At 47.5% G+C, this 17,791-nt stretch overlaps 2 protein-coding genes across 2 annotated transcripts; one reads left to right on the top strand and one right to left on the bottom strand.

Annotated features, from left to right (window-relative positions):
* Window positions 1–32: 32 nt before the first annotated feature.
* Gkn2 (gastrokine 2) lies at window positions 33–5,514 on the top strand. Its single transcript, XM_057767504.1, has 6 exons — window positions 33–44; window positions 1,574–1,627; window positions 2,073–2,210; window positions 3,713–3,823; window positions 4,413–4,572; window positions 5,435–5,514. Exons 1-6 carry the CDS (start codon window positions 33–35, stop codon window positions 5,512–5,514), a joined length of 555 nt encoding a protein of 184 aa, XP_057623487.1.
* Window positions 5,515–9,261: 3,747 nt separating this feature from the next.
* LOC130872929 (gastrokine-3-like) lies at window positions 9,262–17,219 on the bottom strand. Its single transcript, XM_057767372.1, has 7 exons — window positions 17,152–17,219; window positions 14,497–14,518; window positions 13,057–13,110; window positions 12,745–12,879; window positions 11,362–11,469; window positions 10,008–10,149; window positions 9,262–9,356 (listed from the first exon to the last, which is right to left on the bottom strand). The coding sequence occupies exons 1-7, from the start codon at window positions 17,217–17,219 to the stop codon at window positions 9,262–9,264; spliced, it is 624 nt and encodes a 207-aa protein (XP_057623355.1).
* Between the last annotated feature and the right edge of the window lie 572 nt (window positions 17,220–17,791).

The following is a 17,791-nucleotide window of genomic DNA, read 5'->3' as shown; positions in this document are numbered from 1 at the left end:
GCACTCACTCCAGCTCCTTCTCTTCGGGCAAAATGAAAATCCCCGTGAGTATGCATTCACGTTCTCTGCGCTTCTGCTTCTGCTGCTACTGCTGCTTGTATCCAATGTGCTGTGGAATTCAAGGGTCTTAGACAAACACTGTGCCCTTCTATGCCTCCGGGGTTGAATTTATGATGTTAGGGGACCAGGAATAATGTTGAATATTGTATGTCCACTGCCTGTATTTCTTGGGTTTACTCAAAATGTACGAAGAAAAAATGGAAATTTGGAGGCTATTTATTAGCAATCTCTTCTCATCGCTTTGTGAGGGGTACAGGCATCTGAGAGTAATTACATTTGTCATTCGAAAGAGAAGAAGTGCTTTAAAAACAATGTCTGCAATAAGAGTGAGAGCGGCCACCCCCAAACTGTGCTGAGCCCCAGTTTTTCTCGTGGACAATCACCTCTGCTTGTTGTGCCCACAGTGCACAGCACACATTGCTGCCCTCGTTGTGAAGTTGAGGAGACTGAGACAGAGGGGACTGAATTCTCCAGATCTGTAAACATGGAGTTCAGGATGGGGTTTCTCTGTCTTGGGCCCTGTGCACGGTAGTAACTAGGTGAACTTAAAGAAACCAGACTGATCTTGTGTCTAAACTCTTTATTAAGGTAAAATGAGCCCTTCAGTGACTTCCCCCACCCCGTCTGATACGGGACTCCATGGCTCCGCCTGTGTTCTGGGATTCAGGATAGAAGCCCTAACCCAGCTTTTGCCTCTTGTTTTCACTCGGCTGCTAACAGAAAAAGTTGCACATTGTATCAGCCCTAAAGGAACAAAGACTGTCAGACAGACGGTGTCCCTTCCTAGAAGGAGATCCAAGCCTGAAGTGCACACTTAGAGTCAAGTTGTGCCAACCTTGGTGGGTAGGAGGGATCTGGGGGCCAAGGACACGTCCTGTGCTCTCGCAGGCCTCCACCGAGATGGTCAGTTGATTCACTTATCCCAACTTCTAGTCCAGACACATTGAATAGAACATGCAGGAGTGTCTGAGGCTCCAGAGCTGTCGGAGGTATCCAGCCCGGGGTGGGGAGGAGCCCCATGAAAGCAGACTGCAGGGTGTCTGCACATAGGTTATTGCTAGAGTCTCCTCCCCAGGCACCAGGAGAGAGATCTGAGAAGAGGGTTGCCAAGGTTAACCAGAATCCTTCTCTTCCATAGCTGTCCTTAAAATCATATTGTGACCATGTCACTCATGGGTTCATTTTAATGGTTCATTACCTCAGTCTCAAGAAATTGACATTTTCCCCTTAGAGGACATAATTTATTCACTAATCCCAAAGTGGGTGTGAATCGTGCCAGTTTTTCCCTTTGTAAGAGTGTCCTTCTCTGCTCACCTGCCCACCATGCGTCTAACAAATAACATGAACTCAACAAGGGCCTGCCGAGTGGGTAAATGTATTTTCTACTTTTTAAAGTCGAAAAGCAGACTGCTGGCCACCTCTAAGGAATGACTGTTGTTCCTAGGCACCTACCATCTCCTACTGAGCCCCCTCACTGAGTGACAATCCCACAGAGAATTGATGTGTTTTTCAGGTGGCATTTCTGGTGGTGCTGTCCATCTTTGGAATTCAGTCTCAGGCAGAAGAGGTGAGTTGGCTTCTTAGAGCTGTGGGATAAGATGAGAGGCCAGGCTGTGCAAGGGCCAGGTAGTCCACATGTCTTCACTGAGACGGAATCCCAAGAATGGGAAAGATGAGGGGTTATTTCTTTCTGCTTCCAATGCCTCCACAATGTAACCCAACATACTAAAATGTGGCGAGTCCCATTTCCCTTGCGATGACATCACTTCGGAGCTCACTTCAACCTCTGGTACATAATGTAACAAAACTGTGGGCAAAGCTTCACATTCAGTTGCAGCCCGAACACGGCATGGGCTTCCAGTGAACTGTCCAGTGCAGGGTTTATCCCAGTGGACTGCCCAGTGCAGGTTTATCCTGGTGGACATACAGTGCAGGTTTATCCCAGTGAAAGAGCTGCTTTCCAATGCACACTATTTACGTACATCTGATTTTGTCTTGGTTGTCAATTCTAGGTTTTTAACATCATAGCCCCAGGCACCAATGGCAGCAATGTCCAGGAGACAGTGAGCATCGACAACGAGAAGAACACCGCTACCGTCAACATCCACGCAGGGTCCTGCTCTTCCACCACCATTTTTGACTATAAGCATGTAAGCAGCAAGCTATAGGATTGGTTTTGTAGAGGGACATATTTAATTATACTGTCTGTCTTTACATGTCCTTAAATTTTTCCTCACATCTTTCTTTCCTTTTAAATGATCAAGCAAGAAAATAAAACATCTCTAAGAAAAAAATTTACATTTCCTCAACAGTGATGGCATTGTCCCTCTTCCGGTGCAGACACAGGCTGGAAGAACGGCCGAAGCAATGCTTAGAACATAAACAGGAAAATGCCTGTTGGATAAACAAATGAGAACTTCTGATACAAAACACAGAAAATGAGCAGAAACCCAGAACAATGCACAAACTTAAATTATTTCTGTAGACCTTACAACATGACACTTGCTATGAGGCCTCCCCAGTGTTGGTTACCAGGGTAACAAGTCTTAGAAACTTCCTTCATCCATTTACTGTTTTTTTCTTCCAATACTTATTATGGGCCGCCTTACCCAGAGGTACCCAGCATGGATACCAACAATGTGTGTCTGAAGTTGGTTTTTTCCCTTTTCTTCTCAGAGCTCCCCAGATGATTCCTCCTGGCACTGCTGGGAGTTCGTATCGCTTTCTGAATGGAGAGTTTTGAAGACCTCAACAGGAAGTGCAGCTAAAACTATCTTTAAATAGAATCATGGAAGTCCCAAAAGTGACTTAAAAAACTGAAATTATAGAGACTTTGTTTAAGCTCCTTCCTTCTTCATCAGCCTCGGTGCCTCAATCTATTGTCAAACTTTAGGTACTAAGAACTTTTGAGAGCTGAAAAATCAGAAGCAGAATAATTTTTAAGTATTTGAAACATCACAGAAAATTTCCATTCAAGGTCAAAATGTGATGACCTTTGATTCTTTCTCATGTCAAATCTTCAACATCCCTGTGCTCCTCAGCCTCCTCAGGCCACCCTCTCTGTGTGGTGGATAGAGTCTGAGTCAGAGAAAAGATGGAGAAGAGGGAAAAGGAGGGAGAACAGGTAAAGTTGTGTGGGGTTAGGGTAGGCGTCAGCATGCCTAGGAGACTTCTAGAATGTCAAGCCAGGTCGAGATGTTCTATGTTTGAATTTTCCAGAAGGGAAGCCTCTAGTCATTGTATTCAAAATCCACTGTGAAATAAGTGGTAAATTTCACTGGATTTGAATTTAAGTAGCCACATGTGGAGCCATGATGGTATTGAAGGATACAGTTCTGAAGGATATTGTCGTAGTCAGAACGGAAGAACAGGCTAGCTAAAACACAAAGGAAGAGATAGAGAGCCATTCTTCCTCAGTCTTTAAGCCCTTAGCTGTAGACCCAGCTTCCAGAACACAGAGCACATGCCAGCTTTGCAGGCATACAGAGGTGAGCAGGGAAGTAAAACTCCCTATCAAAGATGAGTGGACATAATTTCGAAATGACATTAACTCACGACGAAGTCAATCCTTTCTTCTAAGACTCGATGTTAATCTCACCCAATCAGGATCCCAGAACCTTTAGGGTCAATGACTGTGCTGTTGCTCCTTCAGGGTTACATAGCATCCAGAGTGCTCTCCCGAAGAGCCTGCTACATCCTCAAGATGGACCACAAAGCCATCCCGGCTCTAGACAAACTCCAGCGGTACATCTACGAGATGCAGGTAGGTGGGGAGTTCTTGAAAAGTCTGCTCCTGAGCCAGTGCAGGCTGCTGCCCACAGAGATGTGAAAGGGACGGCAGACTCTAGCCTCCATTTCCATGTATACGATGCTCAGCTTACTAACGTGTTCTCACATGGGGGGGAGCTCGATTTCCATCATAGAGCCCTGAAAACATAAACTGATAAGAACTGTCTTTGCAGAGGGGGCTGGTGAACATTTCTTCTTGGAGGTGAGATCTAAGATATGTCGTTTGCTTGAAAATGATATTGAAGAATACAAAGATACAGACAAACAATACCACAGTGTGAGACTCTCCACCAGTCCAGCGAAGCTGGGTACCTAGTTTGGGCTCTGACTGCACTGTCTCACCTGCCTCTCCCCTTTCAGGGGTTTACCTTCTGTGGGTTTATTGCAGTGAAATACTGTGGGTAAAAAAGAGCGTCTCCAGGCAGAGTAGTCACAGGAAACCATGACTTGAAATCTCTGAATGCCCTTTATCTAACCATTGACCAGAGAAAGCCATTCACAGCTAAAGGCAGGTCCAGCGGGCTTCCAGTTCTGTCAGCTCTGTTCTCTGTTACGTCACCTAGACAATGAGAATCATGGACTCCACAGAGTACACCTGGGTCAAGTACAACCCTTTGAAGTCTCTGCTCATGAAGGCGGATTGGTTCCTGTTTGGGTCGCCTATTGAACATCTGTGCAAGCATGTCCCCCTGTATAAGGGGGAGGTGGTTACAAAGTCGCCTGGTGAGTACCAAGGAGGCTAACCAAGCTCTGGCAGCTGCTGTGTATCACGCTGTTGGGAGGTGGGGGTGGCACAGCTGTGTGAAATACGCCTAAGTGAAAACGTGACTTAGTTCAGTTTGCTTTAGGAATTGAAGTCCTACTACGTGAACTAACTGTTAGAGAGGTCAAGAATGCAGAGGTAAAACTCTGCCTCCTGGGGGCTCAGTGCCATGGGAAAGGGAATGATTGAAAATGACAAATGGGGTAGGGAGGGTTCCTCAAGGAAAACCCCAGGTTGTCGCGGTTCACATGTAAGTGCTCCAGGGAGATAAGCACTTCCGGAGCACCTTTCAAGTAGGATTCTCTAGAAATGTTTAGGAGCAGCGCCAGGATCTGGCCTAAGGGGCTCAGAGAAGCGAAGACAGAGTGAACGGGCAGGCAGGGGACATCAGCTGGGTGTCACAGGGCACTGTGAGCATACCAGAACTTTGCACTGACTGTGGCAAAGTGGCCAGAGCAATGGACAATGAACTCAACAAAAGACATTTGTCAGAGTAGTGGGAGGTGAAGAAGGCATGTTAGCATTTGCATGTGTTGTGCTCAGACCGACAGCGTTCATAGGTGTTAAGAGAGGCAGGAGGGCATGCTGCCAGTGCGGAGCCACACGGCGCCCACTGAGATCCCGTAGACTTGTTGGCCTTATGTAAGTTAATTTATTATTCTTATTATCATTAGTAGTAGTAGTAATATAGATATATATTGCTAAAATCTTGACGCTATGAAATATCAAGGCCCTACCCATCAGGACCCCTTGAAAATATTGATTTGCTGTATTGAAGCACATTTTTAATGCCATTTATTTACATTTTCCCATTTTCAGAAGAGGTAGCCACTGGAGCCTGTGCAAAGGTCGGCCTTCTGGGGCTCCTGGGCTTCTCCATCTGCGCGGGAACTCACATCTAAGATGGTCCCTCAGTTGACTTCATCTTTCCAAAGAAATACACCTTTGATTTCCACTCAGAAGTCAAACTAGATTCTTCCCAGCATTCCATCTGCTTATGAGATTCAATAACGACATATAAATGATATATTTACAGACATCTGTGTGTTTGTTCCTTTCAAGGGCACAGTGGGGAACCAAGCAATGTTGACCTTAATATACAGAAGGCCTTTAAATAAGGTATACAATGTGTGAAAATGTCCAGATGCTGGGTTTGAGCCATGTGCGGTCTACCAGTAGGGTATGAGCCTCCATCTCCCTCTGCAGCTGCCTGCAGCCCAGCTGCCCACCTGTAATCTCAAGGTGAACTCATGGAGTCTGGGCAGCTGGATGCAAGCTCAGAACGAGGAGAGACTTCGACAGGAATCTCTCTCTATCACTGTGTCTTCCTTGTCTCCCACTGGCCCATGGACAGATAAATCAGAAGTACCTTCTGCTTACTGGGCATCAGGGATGATGGGATAAAAAGCACAAGCTACGTATCCCTTGATCTGAAGCTCAAGGATGCTGCTTTCTTGGTGGGGAAATTCGAGACAGGGTGACTGAAGAGGAGGAGTGTCCTGGAGTTGGGTGCCTGATAGGGACTAGATTATTTTCCTGCCTCTCAGCTGCGTTCTTCCTGCGGCAGCTTCGGCATCTTCATGGCTGTTCTGCGTAAGAAGAGAGAACCAACACCATGGCCCACCACAGGATCCCTTCTCTGTTTCATCGCCAGCAAGACAGAGCTTCTCTTCATTCTGGCTATGAGTTGGTTTTAGCTCTAAAGTATCTAGTTGGTAACATTCCCAACCTCCTTGGGGGATTGTTGGCTCATACAGTTCCTCTTGCTTTGATTGTATTCCTCTCACTTTGAAAGCAGAGCCATGGGTCTTCTTCCTCACTTTGCTGTTTCTAAATCCCCCCTCCCTTCTAAGGAGTCTGGGTCCCGCTACAGTTCCTCATGGTTAGCCCCTTCTAAGAGTTAAGGAAAGTAGATATTTTAAACTCCACACTAATGGTCTCGAAAGCTGGAAGAGGCCCCAGGTCAGGTGGAGTGCGGATGGGACTGTCACTTCCTACGAGCTCCTCCTCCTAGCACTGCGCCCTACACACTCGTTTGCTCATCTAAGGGGATGAAATGCGTTCTAATATTTTAGACGCTGGCATTAGAAGACGTGGACCCCAATATTCCATTGCAGGATTACCTGTTAGGCCTGATGAACGAATTCAGTGTTATTTGGGCAAACATAACAAGCTAAAAGTCAATATTTCCAACAATGGAAAAATAACTCAGACCAGTCCAGCTTTCCTACCATTACAGCTATGCATCTAACAAAATATGAAAAAATGACCTCTAAGGTCACGAGGTGATCCTTGCAGAGAAAACCAAGAGAAAGAGAAAGGGTTACTTATCAGCTGCCGATCACAGCCAGGCAGGAAATATAGGCAAGAAAACCAGACAGGAAGTAGAAATGATGTAATGAGAACAGGAGAATTCTGGGAAGAAGGAAGTTGATTCCTCCCACTCTTGCCCAGACCACCGAAGCAGCAGGATGTGATCTGCCCCATTAAAACAAGTTACTGAGCCACATGGCTAACATGGATTTAAAAAAAAATGGGTTAATCAAGATGTGGGAGTTAGCCAATGAGAGGCTAGAACTAATGGGTCAATCAGCTTATAATTTATGGAGACCTATGTGTGATTTTTTTGGGGGCTAAACAGTTGTGGGGTCCGGGTGGGACAAAAACTCCCAACAACAAGCAAGCCTGGCCCTTCATGTTACAGCTGTCTACTACTCTTCTTCAAAACAAGCTCACTGCCAGTCCCTGGCTTTCCCCAGCCCTTTCTTTCCAGTTAGCATAAGCCAGGCTATGTGAGTAAAGGCTAAACATTCCTTCTGCAGATTCCTTCAATTGTAGGGAACTAACCGTCATCTGTCAAGTTAGTTATCAACTTTAAGTGACTTCTCTCCTGTCCCCAGGAGATGAGCCACCATTATTGTCACAGCCAGAGAGGGTTCTTCTGGCCTTCATCAAGGACAGATGGCGCTCAACACTCTGCTGCACAGTATGGTCCCACAGTGAAGGATTTTCTAGCTCAGAATGTTAACAGTGCCCATGTGGAGAAAGCCAATCCTGTTTCTCCTAAGAAAACAAGATCGTATTTTCTCTTAAGAAAGCAAAAAGCAGATTGGCCTAGAGTGGTCAGGTGACCAAGACTCTGACCAATAAATGTAGGCAGAAGTCTGCTAAGTGAGGTTTCTAAAAACCATATTTTTTCCAGATAAAGAAAGATAGATTCAGGTGGCTGGGATTCTGTTCTGTGCTTTTTCCTATTGTCCTTCCTAATGGGGATGTAATACCAATTGTCCAGAACCATCTCTGCCATGTTGAGGTCACGAGGTCACAATCTCAGGGATGCCAGGTCAGGAAAGTAAGGTCTGTGCCTCGCCTTCTGCCTTAACACAAATCTTGATTTATTTTCAACATTTATCATTCAGCTGAATGAAAAGGAAACCATCGGCCTGCAACAGGCTCAGGAAACCAGCTGCCATTGCTGTCACCCACAACAGTCCTGAGCAGCTTGTATTGGAGTCAGGACCTGAGGCCTCAGGCTCTGGTCTTTCTACAGAGCTAAGGAGACTGTGTCCATAGGCATCTGGGGGCAGAGTCCCTTGCTGGGGACAACAGAGGTCTGCTTTGTGATATGGACCCTACTCTAGAAGGAACTTGGAAACCTTGTCCCCAAGGTTCCGAGGAACAGGAGTGATACAGAGAATTAGGCGACACCACATGGGAAGAGGGGATATGATGGAGACTAAAAGTTCCAGACTGAGGGCTGAATACCTGGATCCTTCTGCGTTTGCAATGGGGACAGATATCTAAGGGCCCTGCTCCTGGCTTAGAGTTCTAGAGGGAGGCTCCAGATCACTCTATGGGTTGCCACTGTCACAAGAAAGAGACAGCCCAGGAGCCTCAGTCCCAGTTTTCAGGAGACAAGTGCAACCTCAGGTCTAACCATCCAGACTGGTTGCTATTGGAGGTTTGTTCATTTATTGTCAAAACTTCTCAAGGGATAGTCTAAAGAGACTCAGAAATGAAAGGTTCTGGAGGAGCCACCTCCATGCTGTAGGATGCGCTGGACTGCACGTGGTTGACAGTGCAGAGAGGATGAGGGAGCCTGCGGAGGAAGAGGGAGCCTGCAGGGGATGAGGGGGCCTGCAGAGGATGAGGGAGCCTGCAGGGGATGAGGGAACCTGCAGGGGATGAGGGGACCTGCAGGGGATAAGGGAGACTTCAGGGGATGAGGGGGCCTGCAGGGGATGAGGGAGACTTCAGGGGATGAGGGGGGCTGCAGGGGATGAGGGGGCCTGCAGGGGATGAGGGAGATTTCAGGGGATGAGGGGGCCTGCAGGGGATGAGGAAGCCTGCAGGGGATGAGGGAGCCTGCAGGGGATGAGGGGGCCTACAGGGGATGAGGGAGCCTGCAGGGGATGAGGGGGCCTGCAGGGGATGAAGGAGCCTGCAGAGTTGAGGGAATCTGTCTGCTAGCCAGTGACATGGAAATTTTATTATTTTTTTCTAGAAGGTAGAAATTGCACCTCCCTCCTCCCCAGATTACAGGGTTAGTGCCATATGGAAAGCCAGAAGGTAGAGGACTAGAAAGGGCTGCCTCCCACGGACAGAGGCTGGAGCAGGCAAGTCCAGTCTTCACATGACTGATGTAGGGTTCAGAGCCCAGGGATCTCACCACAGACAGACAGTCCCATGAAGGAGAGAAACTGGAGCTCAGAACAGGATTCTGGGTCCATGTCCAGGGCGGAACCTTCAAGAGAAGGGAAACACACTTTAAAGAGAAGGCCAGAGTCATCCTTACACCAGGCACCTGCGTTATGGACCCTCAGGTCAGTGCAGGCCCACCCCGGCCCCTCTCTCCAGCCTCTGCAGTAACCATCTTTCTTTATTACTCTTTCTTTATTGTGCATATTAATCCCCTAGCCTGGCATGTCCTGTTTCTCTCCTGGACCGTCTGTTCTGAAGAACTCTGACTTGTGGACAACAGCCATGTGCTGACTGAATCTGGCAGGTCTTGGAGTCTTACCTCTGCTAGCTAGGCTCTTCAGGTCACTGATCTCCCTCACGCTGTGCTATTTCCAGTGTGGTCTATAATAAGCGTTAGGCTCCACGCACCTTGAGAAAGAGTAGGACTAAGGACTCCAAAGCCACAGGCCTTCCTACAGTGGGCATGGCAAAGCTTGAATCAGGGCAGGATGACCATCGGCCAGCGGATCCCTGAGGAGATGACTGGCTTTGGCCTTCAGATGAGGCTATTGGCTGTTTCCCTTCCCCACAAGCCCCGAATTCATCCCAGGCCACGGAAGCAATGGATCAGCTGTCATTACAGCTGGCTGATAGGTATGAAACTCCTCCTGCATCTTTTGATTCACATGCGCCTTCTTTTGGTTTCTGAACACACCTTCTTTTTGCTGCTGGGCAAAGTAGGCAGGGACTGCTCTGCACAGGTCCTGGACAGGCACTCCGTACTGGGCCAAGTTTTTGACTCGGCTGGGTAAAACCGTGTAGGTCAGTCCGCGGGTGGGTGGGTAGTGACCAGAATCCTGGAAGATGGGGGCGTCTCAGGCATGGCATATGAAAGAAGGGACTCACAGGCAAGTTGTGAAGGTGCCTGGGGCGATTCAGGCCCACTGAGAACCCGGACTTGCTCTCCTTTAGATGCAATATTTTATCAAGCCACAAGAGGGCGAAAGTGACTCTGGTAAAAATCTGTATGTGTCCCAGTAGCATTTCCTATCAGCTTTAGATGCTTTCTGAACCAAAATGATAGAGTAGCTTGTTGCATCTATATTTTGTCAATTTAGATGAATGGGGGCATTTTCAACTCCTCTTTTATAGATTTATGTATTCTAATTTTACATGTTTGAGTATTTAGTTAAAGTTACAGTCTGGTGTGAGTCACCTTGTGGGGGCTGGAAACAAACCGGGTTTCTCTGCAAGAGCACCAAGAACTCATAACCTCTGAGCTGTTTCTCCACCCCAACTTCTTAAAAATAGCATTGCTTTAACACACTTTTATTTCTTTCCCAGAGTATGTACCGCTACCCCAGTCCTGAGTACTGTTCAAATGTGCTGATATTTAAGCAAAGTTTGAGCAGAGTCCATGAGTAGCCAAGGATTTCTTCCTGGGTTTTAATGTATTCCTATTAACAACAGTTCCTGTCCCGCTGGAGAAGGCAGGCAAGAATTTCAGCACTCTTGGGCTTGACTGCAATTAAGGATGTCGATGACAGTAATGATAACAGTGTGTATGGGCATGTTCGTGCATTTGTTTGTGCATGTGCATGTGTATGTGTGTGCATATGTGTGTGCATGCGTGTGTACACGTGTGTATGTGTGTGCATGTGAGTGTGTGCATGTGTACGCGTGTGTGCATGAGTGTGCATGAGTGTGTACATGTGTGTGCATGGATATGTGTACATGTGTGTGCGTGTGTGTGCGTGTGTGTGGTGGGTCAGGAAAGACAGGGAGGAGAGGAGGCAGGGGACATGAAATCACTGCAATGCTTGCATCCAACCACTTGTCTTCTCTAGCACAGCTCGAGTCCATTGGGAATGCATCTAAATGAGGTCACTGATTCAACTGTGACTTGCCTTGAGAGGGTGGCTGATGTCCTCGAGTTCTGTGCCCATGACATGATTTCATGGCATGAAGAATGGTACGGAGGAAGCTCCCGTGAGTGAGCACTGTCCAGGAGACTGACTGTAAGTTGGAAAACCCCGTAGTCGATGTCTATCAAAGAGAACTGGACTCACCTGTGTGCCCAGGGTCTGGGTAATATTATCCAAACTTGGGAAGACTGTTAGGTCCATCTTGGCCAGGACACAGGCCATCTTACTAAACAGCTTAGCTGCCAGGAGGGCCTTAAAGCAACAACAGAAACATGGCATTCAATCAGTCCCAGTACTAACGCACCCGCTCCCCTCAGGCGTCCAGACCCTGTTAGTCTGACTGCAGTGCAGAATATCTCAGCAGTGCTGCTGGAAGCCAGGGCCCACGGCAGCATCAGGAGCTGTGTGGTACTGAGCCCTGTCGCTCCCTAGGCCCAGCGCTGCCATCTCCTCTGCTCCTGATAGTGAAGGTTTTCTCTCCCAGGGTGTTCTGATGCCATCATAAGGATGTGGGCACCTGACTGTGCAGCGTGGTACTACAACAATACAGGTGCTCTTAAGGACCTGACTGGCTGTTCAACGGCTCTTGGGATCCTCCATGGCCTCCCCTAGGCCTCGGTTTAACTATCTGTAGAGCAGGAGGAATGGCCTTTCTTCCATGGAGTTGCCAGGAAGTTGAGGGGAGAGCTGAGAGCCCCACTACCTGGGAGAATGTTGTGTAAACTGGAGCGGGCTCTCTGAAAACCCAGGGCAGGCAGAAGGCCTGTATCATGACTGCGACTTGAATACTAGAGCTAGGTCTGTCTTGAATGCCCCTTTCTTGTGGCCTACGATTTTTCTTTCCTGGCTTAGATCAGAGGTGCCATTTGCTACCCCAGGCTCAACTGCAAGAAGCTAAGCCTCTAGCAAAAGTTCCGCCTTCCTCGCGCCACCTAGCGGCCTACAGTAGAATGTTGTGTAAGGAAATTTTTACTTGGGTTTTAACAACATCTACCTGTAGCCTGGGAGCCTTCTGGGAGGATTCAGAGGATCTCCTTGAAGATTTAAAAGTGGGGAGGTGAAAAGAGAGAAGTTATTCAAGGAAGAGAACATGACAAGAAGGTGACAGCTGGCTGAGGAGGGCCTGGGTAGCAGAGGGCAGGGTTAAAGTGTGGGTGTTGACTTCATTCCATCCTTCCAAGTACCATTAGGTGGGAGAGGCTGCTGTTGGAGCTGCTCTGCTGATATGGACACTGAGGCATGGCAGGCATAAAAATATCTCTATGGTCACAGAACATTTTATTAGAGGTCTGCTAAAGCAACAGGTTTCTCCTCCTGATCATGTGCCATTCTAATTGGTCTTACTATCGAAAGAGATGCTAGTTCATAGCACCAATCCCTTAGAAGTCAGCATCACAATACAGAGCTAAGACAAAGCAGCTTCGGTAGCACACCCCAGTCTCAGAGGAGGACAACGAAGACGGAAAAGCAGTCTGGTCTGCTTGGACCACTTGAGAGTTCCTGCAGTAAGCGTGTTTGGCATCTTACATTCTTGTAGTCCACGATTCCATTCCATTCGCTCAGAACATTGTTGTCTTGGATGCTGACCAGACCTCGGAGGGCATCGACATGGATGGCCTGGGTCCCCACAGAGCCATCCAGAGAATGATTGTCACTGGTGTTCTAGAAAAGACCGATGAACAGTGAAAAAGTCACTGGCTCCAAGTGTCTACCTGCCTATCCCTGGCAGGGTTAAAGAGAATCCATGAGAAATTATGGGAATGCCACCTTGGTCGTTAGCTTTGAAATGCCTGTGCTAACAGAGGGTTAGGCAGACTGGGCCCTCTCCACCATACTCACCACCAGGGCCAGAGATGGTACCAGGAAGATGGGCACAAGAAAGGCAGGTGCAATCTGAAATGGAACAAAGGTCAATGCTCCTTGTCCTTAGCCTCAGGTGAGCTTAGTCTCCAGACTCTGCCTTACAGGACGGATCCTTCCAATGAGGGTCTATAACTCTGGCTTTCGCTCATCTCCATGGGGCCCCGAGTGTGTCACAAGACCATAGTCTACTGTCCTCAGACAGGGTGTGCCCACTGCTCAGGAAGCAAAGCTGCATCAGCCACTTGAGGATATGTCCTGTGTGGCTTCCACCATCAACCGCTGGAATAGATTTAGCTGACCTTACAGGCTTTGATTGGCTCAGAGGGCAGGGCTGGCCTGGGCCACAATAGCTCAGGTTCCCACTCTTCCTCTTTGCACCATCCTCTCTACTTCTGTGGCTGGGCACACCCTCTGCTCTGGCTCTTCACCCAAACCCTAAAGCTCACAGTAGGCTCTGCTCCATCCCCTGCCCATCCTCAACCCCTCTGGAATCTAATTTTCTCCAAGTTTCCTTTCCTCCAGATTCTTATACCTTGTCTAAGAAGAAAAGCTACTCACCACCATTCCCATACTATTGTGGGTGGGCAATTATGTTAGAATGTAACGGGGCCTTAAAATATTTCGGTTGCTTATCTCCTCTGTGTGCCGCACCCTGCTGATGGAGGGACTTCTCTGTATCAGACATTAATGAAGGAATTGGAGGACTAAGATAAGCTAGCCATAGTCTATCATGGACTTGAGGCTCGCCCAGCTCAAGTGCACCCATCGTATCAAGTGGAACTGATAAGAAGATAAGAAAGTCTTCCTTCCTCTGCACACCCCTGTAAAATCTGCATTCAGTTTCAATAATAAAGGGCAAGCTACACCTCAAAGGCAAAGGAAACAGCTGTTCTACAACATCACTATTGCCACAGTGCAATGAGCTCTGCCGCAAGACCCGGGAACTGCAGAGGGCAGGACCGCTTTACTAGATGACTTAAAGTTGACATGGTCATGCCCACCTTTAATGGCAGCACCTGGGAGGCTAAGATGAAGGATTTTGAAAGTTGGAGGCTAGTCGCGAGGAGTGCATGGTAGCCTGGACTACAGAACGAGGCCTTGTCTCAGAAAAAAATCCAAAGGAACAAAAACCACTATTCCAGCTGACGCTACGTATATCTGTCATTTTTCCCATTGGCGATTTGTAACTAAGAAACACCACTGAAGACAGGACTCTAACCCCCAAAGAGTCTGGGCTTTAAAGAAGTTAGCTATTGATTCTGGCAGAAAATACCGTTCACTCAAATTCTGCAAACAGGCAATCACCAGCGGAAGATTACACACCAAATCATAGCTGGGATTGGAAGAGTTCTCGGGGAAGGGAGAAAGCGGACCTCCTTGACTGTTTCGACACATTCAGAATTAAAGTGTACTCACAAGGTATTTCATGTTGTCTCTCCTGGGCTTTATGCAGCGGCATGCATGATACGATTTCTATGACCCATTGACTTCCTGAGTCCAGTTTATATAGCTCTCAATCTCCCAGCTCTCTGATGATAAGGGACCATTAGGGAAAAAGCAGGTTATGTGACTAGAGTTATTGTTTCTCTTTGCTACATCTGAGTGTTTTCCCTTCTCCCAATGGCCCTACAGGTTCCAAGGCAAACACCAGATAAGAACAGGTCTTTGTGGCTGGTGCACTGGTGACCTTAGCCACTATGCGAGGACTTCTCAGCAGCAGAGCCCACAAAATGCTCCCAATACAGAACCAAGATGCTCACTGATTTTACATCTGATTTCTGGAAAGTATTTTTTTCCTAACGGTGAGGGAGGTTTAGAAGAAACCTCATAAAACCCCGAAAGAAAAACTGAACTACAAGCTGGGATCGGCTGACGAGCAGTCTGGTCCCTTCATCCAAACCCAGACTGCAGCTTGTCCTGTTCTGCGCTCTGTCTCCACCAAGCTGACCTCTGTCCATCGCTTCAGCACCCGCTCTGACAGATTTAGCTCAGGTCCCAAAGAAGGCTCTGATGGTCATCCCTCTGCATGGCTTTTATGTCACTTCTCTTCATGTCAGGGTACTTTTCTGCGTGAGAACAAAACACCCAAACCCTTTGTCCAGCCCCAGAACTACTGAGGCATGAGGAGTGCTGACCTTAGGCAGTAACATGGAGTCAGGTGTTTTCTTGCTTCGTGTTCTCTCAGGCTCTGACAAGTGGTGCCCCAGACATCTGGATGCAATTAAAACCTCCTAAGGCCAGAACGAGTCAGACATTTCTTCTGAGAGGAGAGTTGCACAGTTGACCCTAGGCACCGGTGTAATCAGAGGAGGGGCAGGCAGCACAGTCCTGGTTGGGCTCAGGGCTGAGATAATGTCGTAATCCTAGCTCCAGTTCTCGACGTTTCAGAACACAGCACAGCCAGCGTAGTCACCACCACTGAGTCAGTAAAATGGATTAAAGACGATTAAAAGGCCATACAATCAGTGTCATAAGCTCTACAGAACTGACAGTCCGCGTCCCAATCATGGCTTCAGTCTCCTGTTGCCGACCGCAGGGCTAGGAGCAACGGCACCGTTAGCCACTTTGCAAACGAAGACAGATTAACTTTGCCAACCAAGTTCAACTCCGGCCTCTGCACTGGCCAGATCTACGACTGCACAGCTAAAGCTTGAGTTCAGATCTCTGGGCTTCAAAGGCTCAACCTGTATGCGTTTCTTTCCAACTGTACGGCCCTTTGGAGTTCATTTCCATCAGACTGCAGATTGGAGAGGGCAGTGGTCCCGCCTCCGTGACACCACCCCAGGTCTTCTGCTTTCAGGGTTACTGCGTGAACAACTAGATTTGTTGGAGCTTCTCTTCCTGAAAATGGGGACCAGAAGTTGTTCAATGGGCAGCTAGGTACCCCCCCCCACTATGCTAAGTCCAGATGCAAAGAACAAAGAAACCAAACTGTAGGCAGCTTTGTCCTAGAGGGAGGACAGGTAGATGACCCCAACTGAAGTTTCATTCAAGAAAGATCTGATAGGACACCTAGACAGGGCTTCAGACAAAAGGAGACTATAGTCCATAAAGAGACACGGAAAAAGGGCCTCGGGATCAGAAAACCATGCGGAGGCGGCAACTCCTGACCTTCTCCAGCGTTCATCATGAGAAGGGCTCTAGAAATGGGGGAGGAGACATGTCTGCCAGTCATTCAACTTTCTCCTCAAATGTTTCTGGGATTTCACTCCCTAACTGGTTGGAGTTGATGTTGACTGATGAAACAAGATTGGGATGTCTTCAAAATAAAATACTGGACACAAATGCAATTAATTTAAGAGTGTCTGACTGCTAGTTAATATTGGCATTTCAGCTCATCCCTAAATGATAATGTAGCCGCATTCAGCCCTGCAAAGGCCAGTAGCCACATGTCAGTAGGAGTAGCCAATCCTTTGAACCACAGACTCTTACTGAGCAATGATGTTTGCCAAGATAAAGTTTAGGAAGTACCTCTTTGTGAATTTACATGCGATCTCCTGACTTTCTCAAGCTCTTCTCAGTCCTCAGAATGATCTGGCTGCTGTGAGCCTTTACCTGCTGTGGGATATTTGTTTAACTAGGCAATGATGTGGTACATTTGCTTATGCTGGATTTGTTTGACTATGTAAAGATGTGTTGCATTTGTTTATACCGCATTTGTTCAACAATGTAAAGACACGTGGCTTTGCCTGCCTAAGGTACCTGATCAGTCTAATAAAAAGCTGAACAGCCAATACCTAGGCAGTAGAGGGATAGGTGGAGCTGGTGGGCAGAGAGAGGAGGAATCTAAGGCTGGAGAGAACAAAGAGAATGGGGGATAAAGAGAGGGAGATGCCCTGGGCTGCTGGCAGGCAGTTACCAGGCAGCCAGACACAGAGGAAGCAGGAAAGCAGGACACACAGAATGAAAGAAAGGTAAAAAGCCCTGAGGCAAAACGTAGAGGACGACAGAGTTATAAGAGCTAGTGGGACAAACATAAGCTAAGGCCAAACATTCTTAGCTAATAGTGAAGTCTCCGTGTCATAATTTGGGGGCTGGTTGCAGGCCCAAAAGAAAACCTGCCACATTTACCGCTTGTCTCTAGCCTCTCTCGAGTCAATTGCATACACTGAATACTTCTGGCCCTCTGTCTTCCCCATGTTCACCCCTGGCTTTCCTGGCTAGCCCGTGTGACTAGAAACACCGATTTCTTCTTTCTCTGCCTTCTTCAAGCCAATTTTGAACTGTATCCTTTCCCCCAACCTTCCCTCATTCCCAGGCAAATATCTTCTTTGTAAACATAATTCCCTGCGTGCAACCCTTGTTGGGTATGTTCCCATTGAGATTTATTTGTTTGTGTAGTTGTGTAACCAGGCCATTAAATGGTACACCTATGTCACTGCCAACTCTATAAACTTAGGAATCTTGTTTTCTGGTGTAAACTCAGCATCAAATATTTAGAACCTGCCCCAGAGGAAGTCTTTGGAAAACCATATGCTAAATGGTTGAATAAATGGATTTTATGTAAGATGTATTAACCATCTCACCTGGTTAGTTTTGATTTGTTTTGTTTTTAATGTGGCATAAGCTAGAGATATTAAGAAGAGGTATCTCAACTGAGAAAACACCTCATAAGGCTGGCCTGGAGGCAAACCATGGAGCATTTTATTATTAGAGACTACAGGAGGGTCCAACCCATTGTGGGCAGTGCCACTTCTGGGAAGGTTGAATG

This window comes from Chionomys nivalis, chromosome 1 (assembly GCF_950005125.1).
Source record: "Chionomys nivalis chromosome 1, mChiNiv1.1, whole genome shotgun sequence".
Classification (NCBI taxonomy): domain Eukaryota; kingdom Metazoa; phylum Chordata; class Mammalia; order Rodentia; family Cricetidae; genus Chionomys; species Chionomys nivalis.
Note: the sequence above shows the minus strand (reverse complement) of the source record. Positions and strands in the feature narration are given on the sequence as shown.

Coding starts and splice junctions, on each gene's coding strand:
- LOC130872929 (XM_057767372.1), bottom strand. CDS start 17,219: ATGGGGAAGACAGAGGGCCAGAAGTATTCAGTGTATGCAATTGACTCG. Junction 10,150..11,361: donor CCCAGACCCTGGGCACACAG/GTGAGTCCAGTT, acceptor CCCATCTTCCAG/GATTCTGGTCACTACCCACC. Junction 9,357..10,007: donor TGCCCAGCAGCAAAAAGAAG/GTGTGTTCAGAA, acceptor CTTCTCTTGAAG/GTTCCGCCCTGGACATGGAC.
- Gkn2 (XM_057767504.1), top strand. Junction 3,824..4,412: donor GGTACATCTACGAGATGCAG/GTAGGTGGGGAG, acceptor TACGTCACCTAG/ACAATGAGAATCATGGACTC. Junction 4,573..5,434: donor GGTGGTTACAAAGTCGCCTG/GTGAGTACCAAG, acceptor CATTTTCAGAAG/AGGTAGCCACTGGAGCCTGT.